Source organism: Nesoenas mayeri (assembly GCF_963082525.1).
Source record: "Nesoenas mayeri genome assembly, chromosome: 30".
NCBI classification, from domain to species: Eukaryota; Metazoa; Chordata; class Aves; order Columbiformes; family Columbidae; genus Nesoenas; species Nesoenas mayeri.
Genome location: NC_137564.1, coordinates 1,756,018 through 1,783,998, shown reverse-complemented (window position 1 = coordinate 1,783,998; position 27,981 = coordinate 1,756,018). Strand labels below are relative to the sequence as shown.

At 63.2% G+C, this 27,981-nt stretch overlaps 3 protein-coding genes across 3 annotated transcripts; 1 reads left to right on the top strand and 2 right to left on the bottom strand.

Annotated features, from left to right (window-relative positions):
* The first annotated feature begins 895 nt into the window (after nucleotides 1–895).
* On the top strand, nucleotides 896–3,565 carry POLR3GL (RNA polymerase III subunit GL). Its single transcript, XM_080361241.1, has 8 exons — nucleotides 896–917; nucleotides 1,152–1,344; nucleotides 2,057–2,186; nucleotides 2,436–2,504; nucleotides 2,844–2,900; nucleotides 3,024–3,097; nucleotides 3,212–3,325; nucleotides 3,411–3,565. Exons 2-8 carry the CDS (start codon nucleotides 1,231–1,233, stop codon nucleotides 3,495–3,497), a joined length of 645 nt encoding a protein of 214 aa, XP_080217367.1. The 5' UTR covers nucleotides 896–917; nucleotides 1,152–1,230; the 3' UTR covers nucleotides 3,498–3,565.
* Nucleotides 3,566–6,747: 3,182 nt separating this feature from the next.
* Nucleotides 6,748–10,523, bottom strand: TXNIP (thioredoxin interacting protein). Its single transcript, XM_080361209.1, has 8 exons — nucleotides 10,117–10,523; nucleotides 9,307–9,379; nucleotides 9,052–9,199; nucleotides 8,619–8,721; nucleotides 8,232–8,488; nucleotides 7,970–8,126; nucleotides 7,722–7,870; nucleotides 6,748–7,612 (listed from the first exon to the last, which is right to left on the bottom strand). Exons 1-8 carry the CDS (start codon nucleotides 10,364–10,366, stop codon nucleotides 7,577–7,579), a joined length of 1,173 nt encoding a protein of 390 aa, XP_080217335.1. The 5' UTR covers nucleotides 10,367–10,523; the 3' UTR covers nucleotides 6,748–7,576.
* A 2,224-nt stretch (nucleotides 10,524–12,747) lies between these two features.
* Nucleotides 12,748–22,038, bottom strand: HJV (hemojuvelin BMP co-receptor; the record flags this gene model as incomplete). The annotated part of the gene is made up of 4 exons (XM_080361126.1): nucleotides 21,893–22,038; nucleotides 20,162–20,658; nucleotides 18,957–19,553; nucleotides 12,748–12,951 (listed from the first exon to the last, which is right to left on the bottom strand). Exons 1-4 carry the CDS (start codon nucleotides 21,987–21,989, stop codon nucleotides 12,748–12,750), a joined length of 1,395 nt encoding a protein of 464 aa, XP_080217252.1. The 5' UTR covers nucleotides 21,990–22,038.
* Nucleotides 22,039–27,981: the final 5,943 nt, after the last annotated feature.

The window sequence follows — 27,981 nt, the reverse complement described above, 5'->3', positions numbered from 1 at the left end:
TGAGCCGAGCTGAGCCGAGCTGAGCTGAGCGGAGCTGAGCCGAGCTGAGCCGAGCTGAGCGGAGCTGAGCTGAGCGGAGCTGAGCGGAGCTGAGCCGAGCTGAGCCGAGCTGAGCGGAGCTGAGCTGAGCCGAGCTGAGCGGAGCTGAGCCGAGCTGAGCGGAGCTGAGCTGAGCCGAGCTGAGCCGAGCTGAGCCGAGCTGAGCCGAGCTGAGCGGAGCTGAGCTGAGCGGAGCTGAGCTGAGCTGCCTGCGGGGCTGCGGGGGCCGGGCCGGGGGCGCCGTGCTGCCCCGCACCGGGGGTGTCCCGCCGTGCTGCCCCGCACCGGGGGTGTCCCGCCGTGCTGCCCCGCACCGGGGGTGTCCCGCGGTGCGCACAAAACCCCAAACCGGAGCGCACAGAGATGTGGGGTTTGGGACAATAACAGCGCAGAGGGGCTGGGGGGCGTGGGGCTGGGGGGCAGAACACAGGGGCTGGGGGACACGGGGCATCGAGACTGGGGCGACCATGGGGTTGGGGGTCCCAATACAGAGAGACTGAGGGGGTCACAGCACAGCGAGGTTTGGGGGTCACAGCACAGCGAGGAGGGGCTGGGGGCCACGGAGCAGCAGCATGAGGGGCTGTGGGGTAGCAAGGCCACAGTACTGGGGGGGCTGAGATGCCACAGAGCGGGGGCGCTGGGGGCTGTGGGGCAACCCTTGCACCCCCCAGTTTCCCTCCCAGCCCCTCTCTCCCCATCGCCTCCCGGTACCGACCCCCGGCCCCATTCATTCACTCACTCACCCATTCATCCCTCTGCCCCGCCTCTCGCCCCGCCCCTCCCCTGTGATTGGCTCCACCATCTGCACGTCGTGCGCGCCCCGCCCCCTGCGAGCGGCGCGCATCCCGGACGCACGTGGAGCGGCTGCGCAGGCGCGGGTGAGTGCGGAACCGGGGGAACCGGAGGGAACGGGAGGAACCGGGAGGAACCGGGAGGAACCGGGGGAACCGGGAGGAGCCGGGGGAACGGGGGAACCGGGAGGAGCCGGGGGAACCGGGAGGAACCGGGGGAACCGGGAGAACCGGGAGGAGCCGGGGGAACCGGGGGCTGCGCCGGGTCCCCGTGTCCCCGTGTCCCCGGGGCGGCTGCCCCACCCCTCCTTATCCCCCTAGACTCTCCCAGCTCGGGGCCGCCCCGCAGCCCAGGGGCTGCCCCGGTACCGCCTCCGTTCCGCAGCGCCCGGCCCCCGCCATGGCGGCCCGCGGCCGGGGCCGGGGGCAGATGACGTTCAACGTGGAGGCCGTTGGCATCGGGAAGGGGGACGCGCTGCCGCCCCCCACGCTCCAGCCCTCCCCCCTGTTCCCGGTGAGTCCGGGGGTCCCGGCGTGGGTGTGAACCCCTGAGTCCCCCGGGGCCGCTGTGACCCCCGGGGCTGAGCACTGGCACCCCCGGGTCCCCGTGTCCCCCTGTCCCCCAGGGCTGAGCACCGGCACCCCCGTGTCCCCCTGTCCCCCGGGGCTGAGCACCGGCACCTTGTCACCCCCGTGTCCCCTCTGTCCCCCGTGTCCCCAGCCGCTGGAGCACTGACACACCCCCTGTCCCCCGTGTCCCCCTGTCCCCCGTGTCCTCCAGCCGCTGGAGCACTGACACACCCCCTGTCCCCCCGTGTCCCCCTGTCCCCCCGTGTCCCCCTGTCCCCCCGTGTCCCCCGTGTCCCCAGCCGCTGGAGCACTGACACACCCCCTGTCCCCCTGTCCCCCGTGTCCCCAGCCGCTGGAGCACTGACACACCCCCTGTCCCCCCCTGTCCCCCTGTCCCCCCGTGTCCCCCGTGTCCCCAGCCGCTGGAGCACTGACACACCCCCTGTCCCCCTGTCCCCGTGTCCCCCTGTCCCCCGTGTCCCCAGCCGCTGGAGCACTGACACACCCCCTGTCCCCCTGTCCCCCCGTGTCCCCCGTGTCTCCAGCCGCTGGAGCACTGACACACCCCCTGTCCCCCGTGTCCCCCTGTCCCCCGTGTCCCCAGCCACTGGAGCACTGACACACCCCGTGTCCCCCCGTGTCCCCCGTGTCCCCAGCCGCTGGAGCACCGCGCTGCGCCCCTGCCGGGGGGGGAGGAGGGCGAGTACATGCTGGCGCTGAAGCAGGAGCTGCGGGGGGCCATGAAAAACCTCCCGTATTTCGTCAAGCCGGGGGCGCCTCGCAGAGGTACGGGCTGGGGGACCCCCCACCTGCTGCACCCCCTGGGGCGGGGAGAGCGGGGGGAGCGCAGCCCCATGTTGGGACCCCAAACCCATCACCCCCCCACTGTCACTCTGGTGACCCCCCCGGCCCATCCCCCCCTCACCACCATTTTGTGCCCCCCCAGCCCCATTGTGCCCGTTCCCAGCTGCTTTGCACCCTGGGCTGTCCCCACGTGTGCCCCCGTGGTGACCCCCCCACCCACCGCCCCCCCAGATATCGAGCGCTACTCAGACAAGTACCAGCTGTCCAGCCCCATCGACAGCGCCATCGACTGGAACCCGGGTACGGGGGACACGGGGACCGGGGGTGACGGGGACATCGGGGGGACACGGGGACCTGGGGGGTGATAGGGACATCGGGGGACATGGGGACCCGGGCAGTGACAGGGACATCGAGGGGACCCGGGGGGTGACAGGGACATCGGGGGGACCCGGGGGGTGACAGGGACATTGGGGGGACTCAGGGGGTGAGAGGGACACTGGGGGGACATGGGGACCCGGGGGGTGACAGGGACATCAGGGGGACCCGAGGGGGTGACAGGGACACTATGGGGACCCGGGGGGTGACAGGGACATCGGAGGGGTCCGGGGGGGTGTCTGACCCCCCGCTTTGCCCCCCCAGACTGGAGGCGGCTGCCGCGGGAGCTGAAGATCCGGGTGCGGCGGCTGCGGAAAGGCCGTGAGTGTCCCCTCGCTGTCCCCTCGCTGTCCCCTCGCTGTCCCCCCGTTGTCCCCCCGTTGTCCTCTCGCTGTCCCCTCGCTGTCCCCGTCCCCCGGGGGTCACCCTGCCCTCTCCCCCCAGGAACCACCATCCTCATCCCCAAGTCCAAGCAGCGCGTGGTGCTGGACAAGGACGAGGCCATTAAGAAACTGGAGGTACCGAGGCCGAAGGCTCGGCCGCTGCCCCCTGTGCTGGGGGGCCCGGGGGGACTTTGGGGTGTCCCCCCCCAGTTGACGCTGGGGGGTCCCTGAACCCCTATGAACCCCTAGAGCCTGGAGAAGAAGGAGGAGGAGGTGACATCGGAGGAGGAAGAGGAGAAGGAGGAGGAAGAGGAAGGGAAGGAGGAGGAGGAGGAGGAATACGACGAGGAGGAGCACGAGGAGGTGACGCGGACTGGGGGACACTGCGGGGGGGTCACCCGCGGGGGGGGGTGTCCCCTCACCCCCTCCCTGTCCCCTGTGTCCCCAGGAGACCGACTACATCATGTCCTACTTCGACAATGGGGAGGACTTCGGTGGGGACAGCGACGACAACATGGACGAGGCCGTTTACTGACCCCCCGCTGTCACCCCCCAGGATCCCCTGTCCCCCCCAGGACACCAGCGTCCCCTGTCCCCCCCCAGGATCCCCTGTCACCCCCAGGACACCAGCGTCCCCTGTCCCCCCCCAGGATCCCCTGTCACCCCCAGGACACCAGCGTCCCCTGTCCCCCCCCAGGATCCCCTGTCACCCCCAGGACACCAGCGTCCCCTGTCCCCCCCCAGGATCCCCTGTCACCCCCAGGACACCAGCGTCCCCTGTCCCCCTGTCCCGGATCTCTGGGTCCCCCGTCACTGGCCGCCCTGGGACACTGGGGTCTCGTGTTACCCTCATTCCTGGGGGGTCCCTTGTCACCAGCCCCCCCGGGACACTGGGGTCCCCTGTCACTTCCCTTGGTGCCTGGGTCCGTTGTCACCCCCCCCAGGACACCAGGGTTCTCTGTCCCCCGCCTCCCCCGGACGCCTGGGTCCCCGCCACCGTCCCCTTCAGCCAGCAGGTGGCACTTGTGCTCCAGGGACGGAGGGGACACCCCAGATCGGGGTGACGGGGACATGGGGACACCCCAGATCGGGGAGGACATGGGGACTCCCCGCTGTCCCCAGCTTGGGTGACACCCCCCCCTTGTCCCCAGCCGGCGCTGGGTGGCGCGGTCCCTTTAAGCGGTGGGTTTGGGGGCGACCCCCCCCCTTCTTTTTATGGCAGCTTTTTAACATTTGGGTTTTTAGCGGTGGGTTTGGGCGGATTAAAGCGGGTTTGTGCTTCCCAGCTCCGTGTGTCCCGCGGCCTCACCCCCCTGGTTTTTTGGGGGGTGGATGTGGGGTTTTCCAGCCCCGCTGCAGCGCGGGGGAGGGTTTGGGGGTGTCCCTGCGGTTTGCCCCCCCACACCCCCACTTAGGGCGGGTTTAGGGGCTGGGCTGAGCCTTGTTAAACTCAGCACGGGCACCAGCTGCTGGGGGGGTCAGGTGGGTTTCTGGGGGGTCAGGGGGTGTTTCTGGGGGTCAGGGGATGTTTTGGGGGGTCAGGGGGTGTTTTGGGGGGTCAGGTGGGTGTCTGGGTCACGTGTCTGGGGTCACGGGGGCTGGGTCCGGGGGGGGCCGCGGGCTCAGGCGGGGCTCACGTGACCGGAGTTCTGCCCCCCCGCGGTTCCCGTTCATGGCCGCTCGGCCCCGGGACGTTCACAACCCGAACTAAAGCAGCAGGAAAAGTGTCCCCGGGGCGGGGCCGGCACGGGCTGGGGGGCTCCTGCTCCTTGGGGCGGATAGACAGTGTCACATGGGGGAGGGGGCAGCGGGACCCCCCGGGACGGATCCGGGACCCCCAGCAACAAACCCACCGGAAAAGCTGCGCCCGGGTTTGTGCCTCAGTTTCCCTGTGAGTCCCTGTGCCCAGTGCCAGTAGTTGTCAAACCCCTGGGGTTTGGGGTCCCTGTGTCACCCCCGGTGTGGTTTGGGGTCCCCATGTCACCCCATGGTGGGGGGGCAGCGGGGGTGCTGCTGTGTGGGAAGGGGGGCCGGGCTGCAGCCAAAGTGCGGATGCTCCGTGTGGCCCTTTGGGGACGTTCCTGTCCCATTCCCCCCATTCCCAGTCCAATTCCATTCCCAGTCCCTTCCCATTCCCAGTCTCATCCCACCCCATTCCCAGTTAACTGCCCCATCATTCCCAGTCCCGTTCCCCATTCCCATTTCCCGTGTCCTTCCCCCAGTTGCCCGGCGGGTCGGTGGCCGCTGCAGCCCGTGGGGACCCCAGACCCGGTGCGGGCTGGGGGGGCTCTGGGGCCACCGTGACCCCCGGGGGGGCAGCAGCCTCAGTCTCTTATTTTGCAGAAACCCGCTGGTTTTGGTGCAATTCAGCGCAGCCGCCGACACCGCCTGGACAGGTAGGAGAGAAAAATGGGGGGCGAAAATACCCCTGGGGGGCACACAGGGGAGAGGGGACAGGATGTGACCCCCTGGGGCCGCTGTCCCCCCCTCCCCGGCCGCTGTCCCCCCAGCGCGGCTCTTTCTGCCCATACTTGGCTCGGAGCGGGGGGCGACCTTTCGCCGGCTTGGAGGGCGGCCCGGGGTGGGGACAGCGCCAGGCGGGATGGGGACAATGCCAGGCGGGATGGGGACAATGCCAGGCGGGAACGGGGACAGCGCCAGCCGGGATGTGACAGTGCCAGGCGCGCACGGGGACAGCAGCTGGGCCCCGCACCTGGGCACGGGGAGGGGAAACTGAGGCACGCAGGGAGATGGAGCCTGGAGGGTCCCCCGTGGGTTGTTGGGGTCCCCCCGTGGGTTGTTGGGGTCCCCGTGGGTGTCTGGGGGGCTGGAGGGTGGCCCGGGACGGTGGCAGTGCCAGCAGGGCAATGGACAGCGGCTCAGCCCCGCGCCCGGGTGTGCAGCCCCAGGAGGGGAAACTGAGGCACAGGAGGAGCCAGAGCCTGGAGGGTCCCCCAGTTTAGGGGTCCCTGGGGGTGGCCCGGGATGGTGACGGTGCCGGCGGGGCAAGGGGACCGCGGCTGAGCCGCACGCCTGGCGCGTGTCCCCGGGAGGGGACACGGGGGGAGCGGCTGATAAAGCCCCCCCGGTGCTGCTGGCGGTGGGGAGATAAGGGCGGGCGGGGGGGGCAGAGGGTCCCGGGTGGGGAAACTGAGGCCCGGCGGCCGGGGAACCGGGACCATTGTCACTCGTGTCCCCGCGGCGGCTGCCAAGTCGGGGAGGGGTGAGGGCGCGCGGCCGCGCTCAAGGTCGCGGCGCCTTGGCCGCTGTTCCGCTTCCTCGACCGCGCTGGCGTCACCGCCTGTTGTTCTGTTCCCTCACCTTTCACCCACTTCCCCAAAAATAGCCCTGGGGGGGGCGGGACGGGGGTGTCACTGAATCAGCGATGGGGAGCAGGAGCTCCGGCCCCGCCCGGCCCCCCGAGCCTCAGTTTCCCCTCCTGGGGGTGTCAACTCAAACTCTGCTTTTTGACCGAATTTGGGGGTTTTGAGCTGGAAAAATTGCAGTGGAGAGCGGCTGAGTCGGGGAGGGGCTGGAGAGGGGGCAGGAAAAGGGAGAAAAAGGGAGAAAAAGGGAAACAGGGGAAAGAAAAAGGAGAAACAAAGAAAAGGGGGAAGGAAAGATCAGAATCAGAATCATTTCCAGGTCTTTGGGTGCAGCTGCTGCCGGAGGGACCCGGGACTCCCTGGGACAAGGGGACGTGTCAACCCCCAGGGTTGTGGGGCCTCGTCCCCTCCCTGTCCCCCCCCCCCCACCTCCCCAAGGTCAAGTGCGAGAGGCTCCACCACCTTGGTTTGTCTGTTTATTAGAAATGTTGCCCCACGGGGGCAGAAATAGAAACGGTACAAAACAGAACTCTTGGCTCCCCCCAGTAACAATACAAAACCAGTACAAAATGAGCTTTTTTACATTTTGTGTTAACAGTGCGGGGCGGGCGGGATCCTCGCGCCCCGCGGCTCGGCTCAGAGACCGAGACCAAAGCATAAACCAGCTCTGCCAACTGCAACTTTAAGCCAGGTTTAGCAGGCAGGGCTTCCTGATGGAACTCTAGGCCAGGCTTAGCTGCTCGGAGCAGGGCTGGTGCCCCCCAGGAGCAGCAGGAGCACCAGGGACGGGTTGCACTCTGGGATTAAAGGGTTTTGAGTTTAAAACCAACAACCCCGCTGCCATAGAGCCGGGTTTAGTCCCAAGCTTTGCACACGCTTGTGCGCTCAGAGACAGGGAACCGACGCGGGTCGCGTGTCCCCAAGGACGGTGTGCGGCGTCCATTTTGGACACTGAGTCTTTTTTGGTTGTTTTAGGCTGGACTCAACAGCTCTCCGAAGGGTTTGTGACCTCGACGCCTCCCCGCTCATGATTCTCCAGCACCAAAGGGAGTTTGGGGCTTTTTCCCAGGATTTTGGCTGTCGGCAAGGTCCAGAACCTCGGACGCGGAGGGAACGCACAGACTCCGGCCACTCGGCCACCTCCGCGCTCGCCAGGAGCCGTGGCAGGACGCTGGCACCGCGGCAGGACGCTGGCACCGCGGCAGGACGCTGGCACCGCGGGGGTGTCACCGCACAGTGGATTTAGTCCCAAAAGTCAGAAGCGGGAGAGGAACGTCCGCCCCAGCGCTCACTGCACGTTGTTGTTGGCGATGCAGGGATCCACCTGCGGAGGAAGCGGGGAGAGTGTTTAGACACCGTGAGGCTTTAACCTCAAGACCTAAAAGCACAACCCGCGGAGGTGGTGTGGGCGCGGGCAAAGCTCGGCTGCTCACCTCGGTGTAGGTGGGGGGCGGCATGAACTTGAACTCAGGCGCGTACATGAAGATGGGGCTGTCGAAGCCCTCGGGGTCGTCCAGCAGCGGGGTGGTGGGGCTCTCCAGGCGATGGTCTTCGGGGACGATGTCCAGGTAACACGGGGGGGCTGCAGGGACAGACGGACCCGTCAGCTCCCCATAAAGTCTCCATTCCCCCATCTCAGCCCCTTGGACTTGACCTCTGGCTGCCACCAAACCCCACTCACCTTCTGGAGCGTCAGGGAGGTTCAGGTCCACCCAGCTCATCTCGGAACTGGTCTGACTGGCCATGCTGGAGCTGCGGCTGCCGATGCCTGAGCGGCTGCCGATGACCAGGGGCAGCTCCAGGATGATTTTCTTGGAGCCGGGGACGCTCACATAGATCTGCAAAAGGGAAAACCAGAGTTTTACGGCATGTTGGGGACCAAAGGGGACAAAAATCACGCGGTGACCAAGGAAGGACAAAGAGCATCAAGCGCCGCTCCTCACCTGCAGGAAATACTCGACGCGCAGGATGTTGCAGCCCAGGATGGAGGGTTTGAGCTTCTTGACGCGGATGGTTTTGCCGCGCCAGGACTCGGACGTGCCCGAGATGATGTGGTTGCCGCGGACGCAGGAGAGTTTCTGGGTGAAGACCTTGGTCTGGCCGTTGGCCAGGTAGGTGTGCTTGGCGATGATGGCGGCTTTGGGCACCACGATGCGTGAGCACGTGTTCTCGAAGTCGGCGTTGATGCAGATGTCGTCGCCTGGGGAGGGAGGTGATGCAGCGTTTAGCGAAGTCAGGGCTTCTTCCTCGCCCGTTTGGTATTCCCAACGCTCCCCTCGTGTCCAACACCCCCTTCTCCCCAGCTCTGACAAGGGAGGACAAGCTCTTACCTTCACAAAACCCCTTCCTGTCGATCTGGGCGCTGACCGACACGCGTCCGTCGGGGATGAACATACAAGACACCTTCTTCTCCTTCTTGGCAGCAACGGGGGACTGTGGAGAAATCGGGTATTTATTGAGGTGCGACCCTCCCGCTGCTCCCATCCCGCTCCTCCTTCCTTCCTTATTTTGCAACAAGAACTTCAAGTTCCCCACGAGGCTCGAGCGTCTCGCAGCCAAGTGAAAGCAGAACAAGCCCCTCGCTTGGTGTAGATTTCTAGAAGTAACTAGGACTTCTTAACAACTAAGTAATTAATCCCCGCTCAGCAATAAAGCTCATTAGGGGAGTCTTAATGCCTGAGGTCGGACTGACCCTGCCTAGAGGCTTTTCTCTCTCGTAACACCTGCTGACGCCCAAATTTCTCAGGGTAAAGCTGCACTTACCAACAATTCCGGAGTGTTCACGTCGACGGGATCCATCACCTCGAAGCGTTTCTTTATCTCCTGGGTGGGGAAGGACGGGCGCTCCAGAAAAGCCTTCACCCAATAATCCACACAGCCGTACTTGCCCTTGAACGTGGTGCCCAGAGGCCTGCGGGAAGAGACGCTTGTTAGACACGTCTCAAGCAACAGAAGCACTTTTCTGTAACAATCTAATTTCATTTTCTTTTTAAGAGGCGACGTTCAGCTCGTACTCACCCCTGCGGGAGCTCGAATCCGAACTTGTACTCGTATTTGTTGCCAGGTCTCAGGATTACGGAGCCGTCCCCATCTGGGAAAAAGAAAGGAAGAGGAAGGGAAACATCAGCTGAAGCTCCGTGGGTTTGTTCTCGAGTGTGACCCCCGTCCTGCTGACGCCGTGTCCCCAAAGCCGGGAACTCCTCCTTTCGACATCCCCGCGGGCGCCGGGACAGCGCGTCCCGCTCCCTCGCCACACCCGCCCGTTTTTGGAACACCCGGCAATCTCTCCATCTCCCAGACTCCGCGTCACCCCGTTATCTCCCGGGACACTCTGCCAAGTCCCTATCTCCGGGAGAAGCCCCACCAGGAAGCTGCTGCAGGGAGGTCTCTGTACCCAGGAGGAAAATCTCCCTTGTCTGGGGTGAGATCTGCCCGTGCCGGGACCGTCTGTGCCGCGACACAACTGTGGCACCGCCGCCCGCGGGCACAGCGGCTCTGCCAGCCACACCAGCACCGTCAACCAGCTCATTAAATAAACCTAATTGCCGATTTTAGGTATCAACCACATCGGTCTCTATGCTCCAGCTTTTCCTTTATGCCCCTCGGCTTTCAAACTTGGGACTTGTTTCAACCAAGCGCCCTCTTTGTAGGTTTCAGTTTCTTTGCTTATTTCTCACCAGATTCAGCCACCAGCCCACCCGCTCCCATCCCAGTCCCACCACCCCTTCCCATCCCAGTCCCACCACCCAACCATAGACTCTCCATCCCCCAGGACACCAACCAGCAAGAAACTCTGCTGGTTAATGACTTCCCAGCCCGTCTCCTCACCGGTGGGCTGCTCCTCCAGGGCCAGCACGTCCTCGAAGCGCAGATACTCCATCTCCTGCCTGCACTGCTGGGGGCCCTTGGCCCAGTTGACCCTGGCCACCCCGCACGCCAGCACCTTGACGGCGCTGACGCGGGTCACCTCGGCCACCTCCACCAGCACGCGCCCGGCCACCTTCTCCCCGCTGCAGTAAACCTTCTCGGGCTCGCTGAAGGCCAGCGTGAAAGTCTTCACCTTCTTGAACATCACCATGGCTTCGAGGGGGGAGCGTGGGCTAACACTGAGAAGCGAACCGGCGCGCCGCAGGGGGCAGAGCGGTCGGATTTCAGGGAGAGGGGCGATCCGAGCCCGGGTCGCTGGCGCCGCAAGGTCCGCTCCGCTCGCTGCCCGCGGGGATCTGAGCGCACCCCCCCGCCGCGGCCCTTTTATAGCCTCCGCTCCCCCGCCCGCGCCTGTTGATGGTAGCGGCGCCACGCCGCGGGCGCGTGGACAGGCATGCTACTCGCGTGATCAGCGCCCCCATTGGCCGCCGCAGCCTTGTTTACGGCCCGGCTGGCCAATCAGAGCGCCGGGTGCGGAGCGTGGACAGCGTGTGAAGGAGAGGAGAGCGTGTGCAAGGGAAGAGGGGGGTGGGGGGGAGCGGAGTGACAGCGCGGCGGGCCAATGGGGAGCGAGAAAGGGCGGCGGCGGCCGCCAATGACGCGCAGGGAACAGGACGTAATGTTCTCAGGCATGAGCGGGGGGTAACCCCCTGGGGGGGGCAGCTCCCAGTTTGGGACTCGCTGGTTCGGGTCCTGCTGTACTGGGACAACTGGGAGCGGACTCACAGCGCCTCTGGCGCTTCCCCGCACCCCCCAGGGCCCTCCCCCCCCTTCCTCAGCCCCCCCGGGCAGCCTGGGGGCATTTCCACAGCCCCCCAGCACCTGAGGCATCTCCTCAGCCCCCCCCCTGCTCCCCCCAACGTTGTTTAAGGTAATTAAGAGCAGGTTTGGGGTGGGGGATCAAAGCCTGGCCCTGGGGCCTCTCTCCCTCCTTGGGGGGTATTGGTGAGGGGGGGCTGTTTCCCTCAAATCTGCGGCTTTCTGCAGCCCCCATGGCCCCCGTGGGGACCCGCACCCCTCCCACCCGCTGCGCTCTGGGGACGCTCCCCGCTCTGCGCACCCCGTCATGTCCCCAAAGGGGCCGCGTGACGCCCCCGGTCCCGCTCCCTGGCGCGTCGGGACCGTCATCCCGCGGGGCGAGCGGCAGAAAGTCCCCGATGAGACGTGTTTGTTCTCAGGATCACAAGGTCCGGCTGTTTGGAAACAGGGGAGTTGTTGGGGTTTAGTTTGTTTTCCTCAAGTTTATCTAAGGGTGGCAAACAAGCCACGTCCCGATAGCCCTGCCCAGCCAGGGCCGCCCCCCCATTGCAGCTGTGGGCAGTGGGGACGGTTCTGTTGTCCCCATAGGAGCTTTACACTCAGAAACTCTTGAATTTTCCTTCCTAGGTCGTTTTTGCCGCACACACACCCCCCCCGACAGGCGGGGGCTGCGTTACCCCGGCTTTTAAAGCCCTTCCGTTCAGAAAAACAGAGGAAATGGGAAAATAATGGGCTTTTTGGAGCCACCCAACAGGGCAGGACAGGAAAAAGTGGGGGTTTGTAGGAGCTCCCACCCCAATGAGGAAAAGGGCTGTGGCTTGTGTTTGGAATTGTCTCCTTTGTCCTTTGGAGCTTGTTTATCAGCGTGTTTCTGGCACGGGCCGTGTTTTCCTGTGTCCGCCGTCCTCTCCTTTCCCGCGGAGTTAATTCACACCTGTTAGTGTAAACCGATAAACCGGCCAGATAAACCGCCAGGCACAGACCGGCCAGATAAACCACCGGCCATAGACCGGCCAGATAAACCACCAGCCATAGACCGGCCAGATAAACCACCGGCCATAGACCGGCCAGATAGACCATGGGGCACAGACCGGCCAGATAAACCGCCGGGCATAGACCGGCCAGATAAACCGCCAGCCATAGACCGGCCAGATAGACCACCAGCCATAGACCGGCCAGATAAACCACCAGGCATAGACCGGCCAGATAAACCGCCAGCCATAGACCGGCCAGATAGACCACCGGGCATAGACCGGCCAGATAGACCACTGGGCATAGACCAGCCAGATAGACCATGGGGCACAGACCAGCCAGATAGACCATGGGGCATAGACCAGCCAGATAGACCATGGGGCATAGACCGGCCAGAAAGACCATGGGGCACAGACCAGCCAGATAGACCATGGGGCATAGACCGGCCAGATAGACCATGGGGCATAGACTGGCCAGGTGAACCACTGACCATACACCATCCAGGTGAACCACTGGGCACAGACCGGCCAGATAGACCACTAGCCATAGACTGGCCAGATAGACCGTGGGGCACAGACCGGCCAGATAGACCACTGGCCATAGACCAGCCAGATAGACCATGGGGCACAGACCGGCCAGATAGACCACTGGGCTTAGACCGGCCAGATAGACCACTGACCATAGGCCACCCAGGTGAACCAGCGGGCGCAGACCCTGCAGCCGGCCCCGCGCGTTTCCGTGCCGCGAGCAGATGATTTCGCGATCAGGTGCGGGATGGAGGAAACGCCCTTTCCCGCCAGCTCAGCCCATTGTGTCCCGCCACACCGCAAGAAATTCGTTAACAGAGGGGATTAGTGGAGCACAGATCTGCTCGGATCTGGCTGGCAGCCCTGCGGCGGTGCGGTACGTGATCCCCGAGGCCGCGCTGGCAGCCGTGTTTACGCTCCCACTCTCCGGTTTCCTTCGCTGCCCGTCGTTCCGAAAGAGCCGCGTCCAGCCCTCGCACTGTAAAGCGCATTCCGGCGGTGTCAGGGGTGACGGAGCCCCGAGCCAGCGGGGCCGCGGGCCAGGGCACGTTCCGCAGCCCGATCCGCTCCAGACCTCTCTATCTGTACTTGGCTTTGCCCTTTGTTCCCCTGACCCTTGTCCCACTGGAAGCGCTTCCCCAACCCTTCTGCAGAAGGAGCCGCTCGGTTTGCTCGGGCCAGCGCTTGGGTCGCAAGGTTTCCCACGCCAGCAAGCGCCCTGAATTGAGCAAGCAGCTGGAAACGCTGCGGGAATTTGGGTTATCAAAGCAAAAGCTTCAAAATGCCACGTATTCTTCAACAGAAAAGGGCAGCAGAGAGAAGCCGGTTGGGTTTCTGGGCACGGCCCCGCTCGGAGGAGCGTCCTCGCTCCGCGGGGCCGGTTTGGAGCGGCGAGGCGGTGGATTTGGGTAGATCCAAGGCAGGAGTCGGTGCGGGGCCCCATCGCAGGGCTCGGAGCAGTGCGGGCTGCTGGAAGGTGTTGGGATGGGATGATCCCCAAGGTCCCGACGCAGCCCGCTCTCCCCCGGCGACGAATGGAGACCAGAGTGAGTCACGGAGCGGGAAGAGCCCGGCTTAGGAGCCGCAGGGTTGGGCTGAGCCAGAAACCAGGCCCTGGGGTGACTCACTGCAGGGCGCAGGGCGGGGAGCGGGCTGGCCGCTGCGGGCGCCGCGGTCACACCGGAAACCGCCCCCGATCCCGCCAGCCGGGCCCTGCGGTGATTCCAGAGCCGGGTCCTGCGGTGATTCCAGAGCTGGGCCCTGCGGTGATTCCAGAGCCGGGTCCTGCGGTGATTCCAGAGCCGGGCGCTGCGGTGATTCCAGAGCCGGGTCCTGCGGTGATTCCAGAGCCGGGCCCTGCGGTGATTCCAGAGCTGAGCCCTGTGGTGATTCCAGAGCTGAGCCCTGCGGTGATTCCAGAGCCGGGTCCTGCGGTGATTCCAGAGCCGGGCCCTGCGGTGATTCCAGAGCTGAGCCCTGTGGTGATTCCAGAGCTGAGCCCTGCGGTGATTCCAGAGCCGGGTCCTGCGGTGATTCCAGAGCCGGGCCCTGCGGTGATTCCAGAGCTGAGCCCTGTGGTGATTCCAGAGCTGAGCCCTGTGGTGATTCCAGAGCCCGGCCCTGCGGTGATTCCAGAGCCCGGCCCTGCGGTGATTCCAGAGCCGGGTCCTGCGGTGATTCCAGAGCCGGGCGCTGGGAGGACAAACCACGAGTCCTGGGGTCTGGGGGCTCCTCGAGGGAAGAAGGAGCTTGAGGAGCTTTGGAGAAGGGAACAGGGCTGGGGAAGGGGCTGGAGAAGGAGGTTGAGGTTGTTAATTTGGGGTGATTTCTCCCCAAAGGGCTGTGGGTGTTGGAACAGGCTGCCCAGGGCAGCGCTGGAGTCGCCATCCTGGAGGGGTTGGATACACAGATGAGGTTCTCAGGACACGGGTGGGTTAATGATTGGACTCCATCTTAAAACTCTTTCCCAACCAGAAGGATTCTGTGCTTCTGTGATTAAACCTGGATACGAGTATTTTTTCTCCCCAGTTCTGGGGGGCCTGGAGAGCCCCAGTTCCTCCCGTCCCAAAGAGCCGCTGCCTCCCTGCCAAGCGCCGCTTCCTGCCGCAGCTGAGGATTTCTCCATATATATACACATTCTTCCCACCATATATGGCTGCTTCCAGCAAATTCCAAGCGAGGAGGAAGAGGAGGAGGAGGTGTGGGCTGTGTCCCAGCGAAGGGACAGAACGTGCCGGCACTGTGGGAGCCGGGGACGCGGCGTGTCCCGCGGGTCGGTCGTTTGTGTCCCATGGGTCGGTTGTTTGTGTCCCATGGGTCGGTTGTTTGTGTCCCGCAGATCGGTCGTTTGTGTCCCGCGGGTCGGTCGTTTGTGTCCCATGGGTCGGTTGTTTGTGTCCCATGGGTCGGTCGTTTGTGTCCCGTGGGTCGGTTGTTTGTGTCCCATGGGTCGGTCGTTTGTGTCCCATGGGTCGGTCGTTTGTGTCCCATGGGTCGGTTGTTTGTGTCCCGCGGGTCGGTTGTTTGTGTCACGGGGACGTCACCGGTCACAACCGGACACGAGCGGCGTTGGGTGGCTCCGGGAAGCCGCCGCTTGTCCCCCCGCTCGCTGGTGGCTCCAGCGGGGGTTCCAGGTTTGGCGGCAGGAGCGGAGCGTCCCGGGGCAGTTTCTCAATAACCGCAGTGGTTTTGGTGCAGATTCGGAGGTTTGTGGCGGCTGGAATTCAGTGCTGTTCCCAGGGCTCGACCCAGAACGCGCTGCAAATTTCTCCCTGTTTGGAGTTCCCCAAAATCACTTTTTTCCCTGGTTTTCCTGTGCTCCGGAGGCTTTTGGCGCTTGAAAGATGCTGGAGGAAGCAAAGAAATAAGGGAAAATCCTCATTTTCAGCAGTGGGGGCCACTGGGGGCTGAGCGGAGACGTCACCCCAAACACCAAGCTCCCCAGTTTCGAGAGCCGGGTTGGGCGCCTGAAACTGAGCGGGGACAGAACCCTCCGGGTCCTTCTCAGCGCGTCCCAGGCAGCGGCTCCGGGCGGTGGAACAGCTGGAGCGTTGGGTGGCGCTGGGGCGAGGACGAACGCCCTTCCAGTCCCCAGGTGAGCGTCCTTTGAGTCCCCAGTTGAGCGTCCTTTGAGTCCCCAGTTGAGCGTCCTTCCAGTTCCCAGAGGCCTTTCGCATAGTTTGGGCTGTGTGGACATCTAGAGGCTCTGCCGGGAACGGCACAGGAGGGCGGCTCGGCTGGGTTATATTGCTCTATCGGGGTTGTATTGCTGTATCTGGGTTGTATTGCTGTATCTGGGTTATACTGGTGTATCTGGGTTGTATTGCTGTATCTGGGTTGTATTGCTGTACCTGGGTTATATCGGTGTACCTGGGTTATATCGGTGTACCTGGGTTATATTGGTGTACCTGGGTTGTATTGCTGTACCTGGGTTATATCGGTGTACCTGGGTTATATCGGTGTATCTGGGTTATATCGGTGTACCTGGGTTATATCGGTGTATCTGGGTTATATTGGTGTACCTGGGTTATATCGGTGTAGCTGGGTTATATCAGTGTATCTGGGTTATATTGGTGTACCTGGGTTATATCGGTGTAGCTGGGTTATATCAGTGTACCTGGGTTGTATTGCTGTATCTGGGTTATATCGGTGTACCTGGATTATATTGGTGTATCTGGGTTATATCGGTGTACCTGGATTATATTGGTGTATCTGGGTTATATCGGTGTATCTGGGTTATATTGCTGTATCTGGATTATGTTGGTGTACCTGGGTTATATTGGCGTATTTGGATTCCATTGGTGTACTGGGATGCTACTGGTGTGTGTGGGTATCAATACACGGGTGTTATTTGGATGATATTCCTGTATTCCATACACAGTTCCAGAGGGGGAAAGCGAAGTTTCACTTTGGCTTCTCTGAGCCGATTTCTGGTGTTTTGAGGGTGTAAACGAGGGCGATGACGAGCGTTAATCGCTGTGTGTTTGCGGGCAGGGGGAGGAACGGCTGGAACGGGGTGACGGCTGTGGCGTTTGCCGCCTCACGGGGACACGGGGAGGTTGGGCACCCCAAGATCTGGTTTTGCGCTCCTGCTGCCCGGTGCCACTGGCAGCTTCTTTCTTTTATATGTATATATTTTATTATTACTATTTGTTTAATTTTTCTGTGCTTCGAGGTTCTTTTCCATGAACGACGCGGAGTCGGAGCGGGACGGGACGTCGGAGCAGTGGATTGTCCCCAGCTTGTCACACCTTCCACCGCTGACAACCTGGGCCTGGCAAAGCCCGGCTCTGACCCCAGACTAGAACTCCTTGCTCAAGCCTCCCAGGTTGGGCATCTGGACACAAACAGCCCCATAACATCGCCTGGGTTGCCAGCGTCTTCTTTAGCAGGTTGCATGTGCTCGGAAATACCAGGGTGAGATCCAGGCTCTCCTGACGTCAATGGGGACGGCGCCGCCGGCCGGGCGGGCTGGCCCGGGGCCACGTCCTGCTGCTCGATTTGCGACCGCAGCCCGTCGGGCTGGAGAGGCCGTTGTTTGTTCATCCTCATGGGCTGCGAGTGGCTCTGGGTGGCTCTGCTCCCTCAACGGGGGCGCGGGGCAGGGCCTGCAGAGCAGGCGCAAACGCGGGGGCCGCTGCAGCTCGGCCAGGCCGCGGGTCGGGCCTAAGTGGGTCGGGCCTAAGTGGGTCGGGTCTAAGCAGGTCAGGTCTAAGCGGGTCGGGTCTAAGCAGGTCAGGTCCAAGTTGGTTGGGTCTAAGCAGTTCAGGTCTAAGCGGGTCGGGTCTAAGCGGGTCGGGTCTAAAGCGGGTCGGGTCTAAGCGGGTCGGTCTAAGCGGGTTGGGTCTAAGCGGGTCGGGTCTAAGCGGGTCGGGTCTAAGCAGGTCGGGTCTAAGCAGGTCAGGTCTAAGTTGGTTGGGTCTCAGTGGGTCGGGTCTAAGCGGGTTGGGTCTAAGAGGGTCAGGTCTAAGCAGGTCAGGTCTAAGTGGGTCAGGTCTAAGCGGGTCAGGTCTAAGTTGGTTGGGTCTAAGCAGGTCAGGTCTAAGTTGGTTGGGTCTAAGCGGGTGGGGTCTAAGTGGGTTGGGTCTAAGCGGGTTGGGTCTAAGCGGGTGGGGTCTAAGCAGGTGGGGTCTAAGTGGGTTGGGTCTAAGCGGGTTGGGTCTAAGCGGGTGGGGTCTAAGTGGGTTGGGTCTAAGCGGGTTGGGTCTAAGCGGGTGGGGTCTAAGCGGGTCAGGTCTAAGTGGGTTGAGTCTAAGTGGGCATCGGGTCGGGGAGCGCGGAGGATCCTCCAGAACGTTCAGTAGCTCGTTGTGCCCTTGGCCAGCGGGACCAGAACAGGGACCAAAACTGAGGGGCACCGACGTGTGGGTTATAAAACCGCAGACCGCGCAGCCCGTGAGCCGCCGTTCCCCCGCGGCACCGAATGTGAGTCCTCTTTATTTAAAAAACACATACAGAAAATATCTCTGATCATATAGAACTCTCTATAGAACTCTATCCGCTTTACTTAAAGCCTCTTAAATATATTAAACACCTCGTCTGGCTTCACCTCCATAGCTCTGCACATGTGCTCGTTGTTCTCTGCCCATCGGTGCCGTTTTTGTTGTGTGTTTTTCACTGTTAACTCAACACCGGTCCCCAGCCCAGACCCGGCTGGATCGGGTCCCAGACGGGCGCCAGGACACCAAACCAACCAGCTCAATGCTCCGCGGCTCCGGCGCTGCAAACCGGCACGGCATTCATCCAGAAACGGATGATACAGCACGGGATGGTGGGTTTGCAGCGCCGAGACCCCAACCCATGGCCACGACGCTGCAAAACCAGATTGATCGCGTTGTTTTTCGTCGTGGGACTGTGGAAGCGGCTGCGTCGAAGGCCCCAAAATCCACCGAACAATGTGGGTTTTAAGTGCTCAAAATGGAGATGTGGGTTTGGAGGCTGTTCCTGCGGACCCCGTGGGCACCCTGAGCACACCGGCTGCGGTGACACCGGAAAGGCGTGAAGTGAGTTCCTGGGGAGGCCGCGGGGCAGCGGGGTTTCGGAACGCCTCTTCAACCATGTTTCTCTCTTTATTAAACCAGCCGCCACGTCCTCATCGGGTTCTTGGGGGAGAAGAAGGTTGTTCACAATGAGAACAATCAGCGTTGGGGTGATTTCCTCGGGGAGCGGCGGGATCCCCAACATTGGGTGTGTTTGGGGTGCGTTTGGACAGGGCCGGCTTGTCCAGACCGTGTCGTGCCAAGAGAAGCTGGACCAGACGATCCTCGAGGTCCCTTCCAACCTGGGATTTGATGATTTGGTGATTCTGTGATCGTTAGGGAAGGAGGAAAAGCATCAGAATCCATTGGAAGAAGCAGTGATCTGTCTAAGTGTGAAAGCGGGTCCGGTCGGTGCCGCCGCGCGAGGGCAGCGCACGGGATCCCTCATCCCCGCCTCCCCAGGTCTGCGATTCCTCTTCCAGACTCAAAAGTGCTACAAACCAACCCACAAAGCAGAGGCGAGGAGGAGGAGGAGGAGGGAGGACGCGGAGCTGCGCGGGCAGCTCGCCCCGGCCTGGAAGATGTGCAGCTTCTCCGCGTCGGGAAGGAAGACGCGGGCGTCCTCCAGGGCGCCGTGGGCCGCCATGGTGAAGTTGGCGTCGCCCGAGGTGACCACGTCGAAGACGCAGGACTGGAAGTAGGCGTCCTCCACGGGCAGCAGCTCCTTGCAGAGCGCGCGCGCCGTGTCGGCGGGCAGGCGGCCGCGGCGGCCGCGGGACAGGCGCTGGCTCCGCGGGCACCCGCCCACGCACAGCTGCAGGTCCTGCTCCGCCGTGAAGGCCCGCGCCACCTCCTCGGCCGCGCGGATGGCGAAGGAGAGCTGGCGGCCGGCCTGGCGTATGGCGATGGTGGTGCCGATGTAGGCGGCGCGGATCTCCACGTGCCGCCCGGGGCTGCGCTCCCGGATGGCCAGGCTGCTCCCGCCCGGCCGCTCGCCGCCGTTCACCGAGCCGTCCTCGAAAGCCGCCGGCAGGTTGTCGATCTCGGCCTGGTAGACCTTCTGGTCGATGCATTCCTTCATGTTCTTGAAGATGATGGTGAGCTGCACAGGGGGCAGGGAATCGGAGAGCGGCTTGGGTTGGAAGAGACCCTCAAGGTGACCGAGTCCAACCACAACCCAGCACCAGCACTGCCCCGTGTCCCTGAGAACCTCATCCGTGTGTATCCAACCCCCCCCAGGTTTGGCGACTCCAGCACTGCCCTGGGCAGCCTGTCCCAACACCCACAGCCCTTTGGGGAGAAATCACCCCACATTTCGAATCTCTATGATTCTATGGCTCAAGGATTCCATGATTCTATGGCTCAAGGATTCAATGATTCTATGGTTCAAGGATTCTATTGTTCAAGGACTCTATGGTTCAAGGATTCCGTGATTCTATGGCTCAAGGATTCCACGATTCTATGGCTCAAGGACTCTATGGCTCAAGGATTCTCTGATTCCATGGCTGTCCAGGTCACCCATGGACCTCACAATAACCCATCCCCAGGCACCAATGGGAGCATTTGCAGGTCTCTCCTGCCCCCCAGGGACCGCGGTGCCCGCAGAGCTCACTCCCGCTCCCACCCGGGTTCAGCTGAAGCTACTGCTGCCCTCTGCAGCCGTTTTCGGGGGCGCAAGGCCGCGTGCTTTGCCGTCGAGCCCCGCATTACCTTGCTGGTGACCGTGGCGTTGGAGCCCTTCTCCACCGGCGAGCTGGTGGCTTGCACGAACAGGTAGTCATTGTCCAGGAGCGGCCAGGAGCCCTCCACCCGGCAGGTGTGGAAGTCGTGGTGGAAGGTGCGGATGTGGGGGTCCCCGAAAGCCGCGCAGTGCTGGTAGCTGGGGGGCTGCCCGTGCTTGTAGAGGAAGCTCTTCTCGTAGTCGCACACGTCGAGCGACTCGAAGCCCTGGTGGCCGGGGGCCGGCGGGCGCGGCGGGGACGTGGGGCCGTCCCTGGAGCAGTTGTTCTGGATCATGAGGTCCTCGATGCCGTGCACGGCGGAGTGGTAGGCCAGGTCTCCCCGGCACGTGCGGGCCGTCCTGCGGGTGCAGCGCGAGTAGGAGCGCAGCGCGTCGCAGACCGCGCCGGTCCGGCCGCCGCCGCGCAGGTTGAGCGTGGCCGCCACGTACTCCGAGTTGCAGCGCAGGATCTTGCACTGGGAAGAGACTGGGAGAGACGGGGCGGCCGGGAGCGCCCCGGTGCAGCCGTGGGACCCGGGCGGCCGCTCGTCCTGCGCCCCCCCAGCCCAGGGCAGGCACAGCACCCCGAGCAGGCTGCGCAGGGGGGACTTGCACTCTGAGGCTGCAAATTGGGGGTGATTTCTTCCCCAGAGGGTTTGTGGAGACGAGCAGGCTGCCTCGTGGTCCCATGGTGGAGGGACTTCTGGAAGCACCTGTCTCCCAGTTCTAACGAACTCGGCGGCCGGTTTAATTGACCTGCTCCCTTCAGGCCCCACTGGAACGCGCGCAGGGCTGCCCGCCGCGGGCACGTCCCGGCGCAGGCGCCAGTGCCGGTGGGGCGTCCCGAGCCAGCGGGGACGGGAGGCGGCACCTGCGGCACGCGCGGGGCCGAGCGCCAAGGGCAGCCGTGGCACCGCGGCCCTGGACGTGGCCGGGACGGATTCTCCACCCCCGGCCTTGCCAGGGGACAAGAGGGACGGGATTTTGGAGCTGGGAAACCCCCTCTTCCCGTTCCAGGCTTGGCGAGCGGTGCGGCCGCTCCTTGGCCAGGGGCTCGGTGGCACCAAGGGCACGCTGCCCCTGGACCGTGACTGCTGCGCCGCAGAGGTCCGTGCCGCGGCCCACGGCTCCAAGAGGAGCTAACGAGCACCTCCGGCTCGTTAAGCTAACGGGCTATAAGGACGGCCACCCTGGCAGGTGGATGCGAGCTGGGCAGGGTGCTGGGAAACCAGTGTAGGCTTTGGAGGGGCAGGTGTCAGCAATCCCGGCAGAGCTGGCACCGGGTGCTGGACATGGCGGGTGCCGCTCGCTGGGAGACCTTGAACTTGGGCTGTGCCCTGCTGGCCCTGGCTGATCTGGGGACATGATGAAGCTTTTGAAAGGCTCTCCTAGGGATGCTCTCTTGGGGATGCTCTCTTGGGGATGCTCTCTTTGGGGTGCTCTCTTTGGGATGCTGTCCTAGGATTACTCTCTTTGGGGTGCTCTTTTTGGGGTGCTCTCTTGGGGATGCTGTCCTCGGGATGCTGTCCTTGCAGAGGAACGCCCTGCCGGGGGCAGGGGATGCTGGTGAGGAGCTGCCAGCCCTTCCCATGGCTCTGGTGGCCAAGGGCATGGCGCAAGGACCTTCTCTTTGCCCCCGTTGCCTCCCAGGAGCTCCGCCATCCCTGTCCCCCCCCACCCGCGGGGACCCCATGGGAACGACGGCCCGCGCAGCCCCTTACCATGCCTGCAGGAGAGGAGGAGGAAGAGAGCTCGGAGGAAGAAGAAGGCAGAGTTGTCCAGCTGCCCCGGGCTCCTACAGCAGGTGGGTGTCCCCATTCCAATCCATGCAGAGCTGGGGGGTCCTCACCCGGGGGGCCTCACCAAGGGCTGGAAATCCAGATTATCAGTGCGGCTGCCCTGCGATGTTACACAAGGAAGAGCCTGAGGAGCTGGAGCAGGTTCAGAGGAGGGAACGGAGCTGGGGAAGAGGAGGGAACAGAGCTGAGGAGGGGCTGGAGGGGGCCGAGGGTGGAAATTTGGGGTGATTTCTCCCCAAAGGGCTGTGGGTGTTGGAACAGGCTGCCCAGGGCAGTGCTGGAGTCGCCATCCTGGAGGGGTTGGATACACAGATGAGGTTCTCAGGACATGTTCAGTGCCAGGGTGGGTAACACTTGGACTCCATGGTCTCGAGGGGCTTTTCCAACCCCAATGATTCTCCGATTCTCTATGGAAACCTCTCCAGATCAAGTCCAGCCCCTGACCGTTCGCCCTGCCTGGCTTAACCCTGCCTGGCTTAACCCTGCCTGGCTTAACCCTGCCTGGCTTAACCCTGCTTGACCAGGCTTGACACCTTTCTTGGGGCTCACAGGAGCTCGTCACCCCTTGGTGCCCACCCCCCAAAAAAACCTCCCCAGGCGATGGTGACAGAGAGGGGACCCGTCCCCGTCCCCGTCCCTGTCCCCGTCCCCGTCCCCGTCCCCGTCCCCGTCCCCGTCCCCGTCCCCGTCCCTGTCCCCGTCCCCATCCCCGTCCCTGTCCCCGCAGGCAAACAGCTGGTTAATGTGTAACGTGGCTCTGGCCGGGGCCGGGAGGGCCCAGCCGTGGGTCCTGCGGTCCATGGGACCTTCTTTGGGACGTCCCGACCCCACGGCGCTGGGACGCGGGTGGCGGTGGCGGCTGGAGATGCTCCACAAGCCCAGGGCGATGCCGCCTGGGAGAGGAGATGGAGCCGGGGCCTCCGACACCCCAGTCCTCCCTCTTTCTGGGGCCACCTGGGTACGGACCAGACCCCATGGTGTTGGGGACAATGTCCTGTGACTTGGACCCTTGTCCCAGCCCCACTCACCTGCATCCGAGGCCGCCAGAGACGAGCTGGTTCCCAGTGCCAGGAGCTGGTTCCCAGTGACGGGACCTGGTTCCCGGTACCAGCAGCTGGTTCCCAGTACTGGGAGCTGGTTCCCAGTACCGAGAGCTGGTTCCCGGTACCAGCAGCTGGTTCCCAGTAGCAGGAGCTGGTTCCCGGTGCCAGGAGCTGGCTCCGGTGCCCGCGGCTCCTCGCGCGGTGCGCACAGGGACTGGCTTGTCCTTGTCACCCAGCTCTACCTCGAGTGGCCGCCAGAGCAATGAGAGCCAAGAGAGCGCCAACCCGGGTCCTGCGCTCCTCCATGGGCTCGCGCGGGTAAAATCCGAGGTGCCGGTGTCCCCCCCGGGCTGGGGACACGGGAGCAGCCCCGCATGGGACCCCGCGGTCCCGGCCCGTCCTCCCCGGTTACCTTTGCTCCGTCCTCGTCCCCCGCGGGGCAGGGGACGGGTGTTGAAATAGACCCGCCTAAATTTAGACCGGCTCAAACCCAGCCAAGAACAACAAGCGGAGGGTGGCAGAGGGGGACGGTGAGTGGCACGGTGTGTGGCGCGGAGGGGGCAAGGAGGGGCTGGGAGCCCCTAGACCCCCCGGCTGGGCGGTGGCGCTCGGTGACACTCGTGTCACTCGGAGATCATTGATTTCCCTTCGCTGGGTCACGTCGCCCCCCGGGCTGAGTCCCGTGGAAAAACACCCTATTCCCACTTTGGCTGAGTGTGGTAGCGCCCCCAAAGCCACCCGCACGGGCTGGGGTGCAGAGCGGAGGAATGGGGGGTAACCAGAATACAACACCCGTATTGCAGCGTGTGTTGTAGGACACGGGTCTGGTGGAACCACAGAATTGTTGGGTTGGAAAAGCCCCTCAGGATCATGGAGTCCAACCAGAACCCCCCAGGACGTGTCCTGAGAACCTCATCTGGGTGTTTAACCCCCCAGGGACGGCGGCTCCAGCGCTGCCCTGGGCAGCTGCTCCAGCACCCACGGCCCTTTGGGGACAAATCACCCCAAATCCCCCCTCACCCGCCGGTGCAGCTCGCGGCCGTTCCCCAGGCCCCGTGTGTGCTGAGGGTCAATCCCGCGGCCAAACCGCCCCCAAAGCCAAATCTACCCCCAACTCCCCCCAGTAAAATCCGCTGCTTTGGGAGGCGGTTGGGTCACCAAATCCCCCTCCTGCCCCCAAAACGACGTTTTCCCCGCGCCCAGGACAGGGAGGAGCCCCAGGTCCCGGTGGTCGCCTTTGGTGCCAAGCAGGTATTTTGTCACCGGGAGCCGCGTCACCCACAGGGCCGGGCCGGCGCGGTGACAGCGCGGCCGCAGCCCAACCGCCACCGCGGTGAGGTCGGGGAGGGCTTTTGGTTTAAACCGTTGAGTTTTGGCGATTTAACCTGCTGGGTTCAACGCGGTTTGCCCAGCCCAGCTTGGCGGCGGTCGTGTCCGCGAACCTGCCGCAAAACCACCAGGTTTGTCCCCAAAACGGCCCGTGGGGATGGGGACGCTCAGAAAATGGGGCTAAAGAGGCGTCGGGTGTGCGAGGAGAAACAAACCCTCCTGCCCCCCGCATCGCCCCCACTTACCGCCCAGCGCCCCTGAGCCTGCGGCCGCGGTGCCGTCCCGGCGCGGGTTCGGCCGCCAATGCCGGCACCGGGGTGGCGAACAGCTGAGCGGTGCCGCTCGTCCGCACCCCGAGCGCCGCGGGGGCGGTAAAAATAGCCGGAGCATTTCTGACCCCGAAAGGCGGATTCTGGTGGGGAGGGGAGCGGGAGAGAAGCCGAAGGATCGCGGAGCGCGAGCTCTAATTGGGGCGCACGGGGCGACGGGGACGCGGGTCCCGGCCCAACCGCGCGGGGCCGCCCGTCGGGGCTTCGGGGAACAACGAGCGGGTTGGGGGTGCAAAGAGACCCTGGGGGTGCAAAGTGACCCTGGGGGTCCCGGTTGCGGCGGCACCTGGAGGCAGAAAAACCCGCGAAGGCGCCGATCCGGGTGCAGCGGAGCTCGTCTCCGTGTTCCCGCGGCTCGGGGGTCGCGGGAAGGAGCACGACCCGCGGTGCTGAGCCCTGATGGGAGGAGCGGGGGCGCTGGAGCTGTGGGGGCGCCGCCGAGTCCCCGGCCCCGGCGCAAACCGTCCGTCTGTCCGTCCCGTCCGGAGGATAAATGACCCGGCAGCTGCCGCGGGGCAGCTGGGCGCTAAAAACAGCGGCACAGGTGGGGATGGAAACGCTGACGGGCGGCTTAACGTGGTTTAAGTTTAGTTTAAGGTATGTTGGCTTAATCCGAGTTTGCTTTGGCTTTTAAACATTTATTTCTACTTTATTTACTGTATTTTATTCCGTTTTCTCTCTGCCGGTCTCTGCAAAGCCGCGAAGCCGCGGCTTAGAGCTGGGCAGCTCCTCTTTATGAATTCAGAGTCCGTCCGAGCCCAGAGAAATGACGTATCCCTGTCCTTATTTTATAGAAACCTTATAGATTTCCTATAATCAGCTCCTCTGCCTTTTGCTAAAGGTTACGTTTTAATTTCTTTTTAAACCGAACTAATGGATTGACCCCTCCTGGATTCAAGAGGCGTTGGGGCTTTAAGCTTCAATAAGGGGCACCGGGGCGTTTTTGGGGCACAAAACGGGGGAAAAGGCGGATGTGCAAGTGCGATGGTGTGGCGGGCCATCCGAACGGGCACGGGCCCAGCGGGACAGACGGACACCCCGCGGGGAAAGGGCTGAGAATCCAGCGTGGGAAACACGGATGTCACTATCGCCGGTTTAATCAGAGCTTTACAATCCCGATGTTTCCCCAGATTTCTTTCTGCCAGATTTTTGGGGGGATTGTGGGGAATTTAGTGCGTTTCTAGGGCAGCGGAGGCGTGGAGCGGGACGGGGACGCCCCCAGCGCCGGCACCGGGGACACCTGGAATACTGTTAATGGTCAACAAGCAAGAAAAAGGGCGCGAAGGACAGCGGGGAGGGGGAAAAGCTGGGCCCTGGTCCAGCCTGCTGGGCCCGGCCTTGGCAAGCCCGGCTTTGCGGGGCAGGGGGGGTTTAGATTTGGTTTCCCCAGCACCCTCGGCCCAGCACCCCCGCCCCCCCCCCGGCCCTTGGCCTTTCCCACCGTGACCTTGACCTTCAGCTGACAGCCTGATGGATGCTGATTTACCACGTCCTTTCGGATTTGGGCGAAAGCGGCCAAAACCTCCGCGTTTCGGGGGGGGCGACCGAGCGGCAGATTCGTCAACCTCGCAGGCGGGGGGGGGGCGCCCCCCTCTGTCCGCCGTGATTTATTTGTCATCGGCCGTGATTAAATTGGCCTTCGCTAATGATAACGAACTAGTCAGAGGTTGACCTTTCGCTGGCCACGGGATGAGGGGGGCGGCGGCCGCACGGGTGTCCATGCTCAGGCTTAAGGGGTGCTCAGGCTTAGGCAACACTCGAGCTTAAGGGGTGCTCAGGCTCCAGGGGTGCTTGAGCTTAAAGGATGCTCGAGCTTAAGGGATGCTCGAGCTTAAGGGACACACAAGAGATGCTCCCTGTCCCATCCACAGCATTGGTGTCCCCCGTGTCCCATCCCATCCACAGCATTGGTGTCCCCAGTGTCCCGCCTCCCCACCTTGGGGACAGTGGCCCGGGGATGATGGGACAGACACCCGGCGTGTCCCTCGGTGCCACCGTCCCTGTGTCACCAGCCTGCGCTCCCCCGTCCCTTTGCACTCAGCACCCGACGATCCTTCATCCCGGCGCCACAAACCGTCATCGCCGTCCCCTCGGCTGATTTCCACGTCCTGTAATCCCGCAATTAATGTTCATTAATAAATGAACGAGCACTTACGGGAAGGGCCGCCCGCCCCGCCAGGGGGAGCAGCCGCGGGGACGTCCCCTTGTCACATCCCCAGGGACACTGAGCATAACGAGGCGCCTGGTTAACGAGGGAGGGGACGGTTAATGAGGGAGGGGACATGGGTGCTGGGGATCCCTAACTTTCCACTTTCCAGCCCCTCCCTGTTGGGGAAACTGAGGCACGGAGCAGGATGGGTGCCGGGGTGCTGGACTGTGGTGTTGACTCAACAGGGAATTGAGCTCATTAGGAACTTAATTAGGCTGCGGGGGCGGGAGGTCGGGGGCTGATTCACCGCAGTTCGGGGGCAGCGGCACCTGATTGTCACCAGTGGCATTTTCCTGTTGATTTGGGGCACACTGGGATCAGACTGGGACCGTGCTGCGGCCATACTGGGATCAGACCGGGTACGTACTGGGATCAGACCGTGGTTCATACTGGGATCAGACCGGGTACGTACTGGGATCAGACCGTGGTTCATACTGGGATCAGACCGGGGCCATTACTGGGATCAGACCGGGTACATACTGGGATCAGACCGGGGCCATTACTGGGATCAGACCGGGTACGTACTGGGATCAGACCGGGGCCATTACTGGGATCAGACCGGGTACATACTGGGATCAGCCCGGGCCCATTACTGACACCACCCACCGTCACTTTTCCTTCTAATTCCACCCCAAAAAAAAAGGAGGGAAACCAAAAAATCGTTGAATTTGTAGAATTCTATATTTTTAATGAGATAAATTAAAATTAACAAAGTAGCCCCGTGAGCCGTGAGGGGGGCGCACAGGGACCAGTAAGGAAATGGGCGATAGCAGCCGATCCGGTGCCCCCGAGCAGGGACACCACACGGGCTTTGGTTCGTCTCCATGAACAGCTTGTGGGGGCACCCCAAAAACCTGCTTTTCTGCCATAAATGGGGGAATCCCCGGCAGCAGCCCTGGCTCCGGCTCCCATCCTTGGGGTCCCGTTCGTAGGATCCCCATCCTTGGGCTCCCATCTTTGGAGTCCCCTCCTTGGGGTCTCCAACCATGAGGTCCCATCCTTGGGATCCCCATCTATGGGTCCCCTCCTTGGGGTCTCCAACCATGAGGTCCCATCTTTGGGATCCCCATCTATGGGTCCCCTCCTTAGGGTCCCATCTTT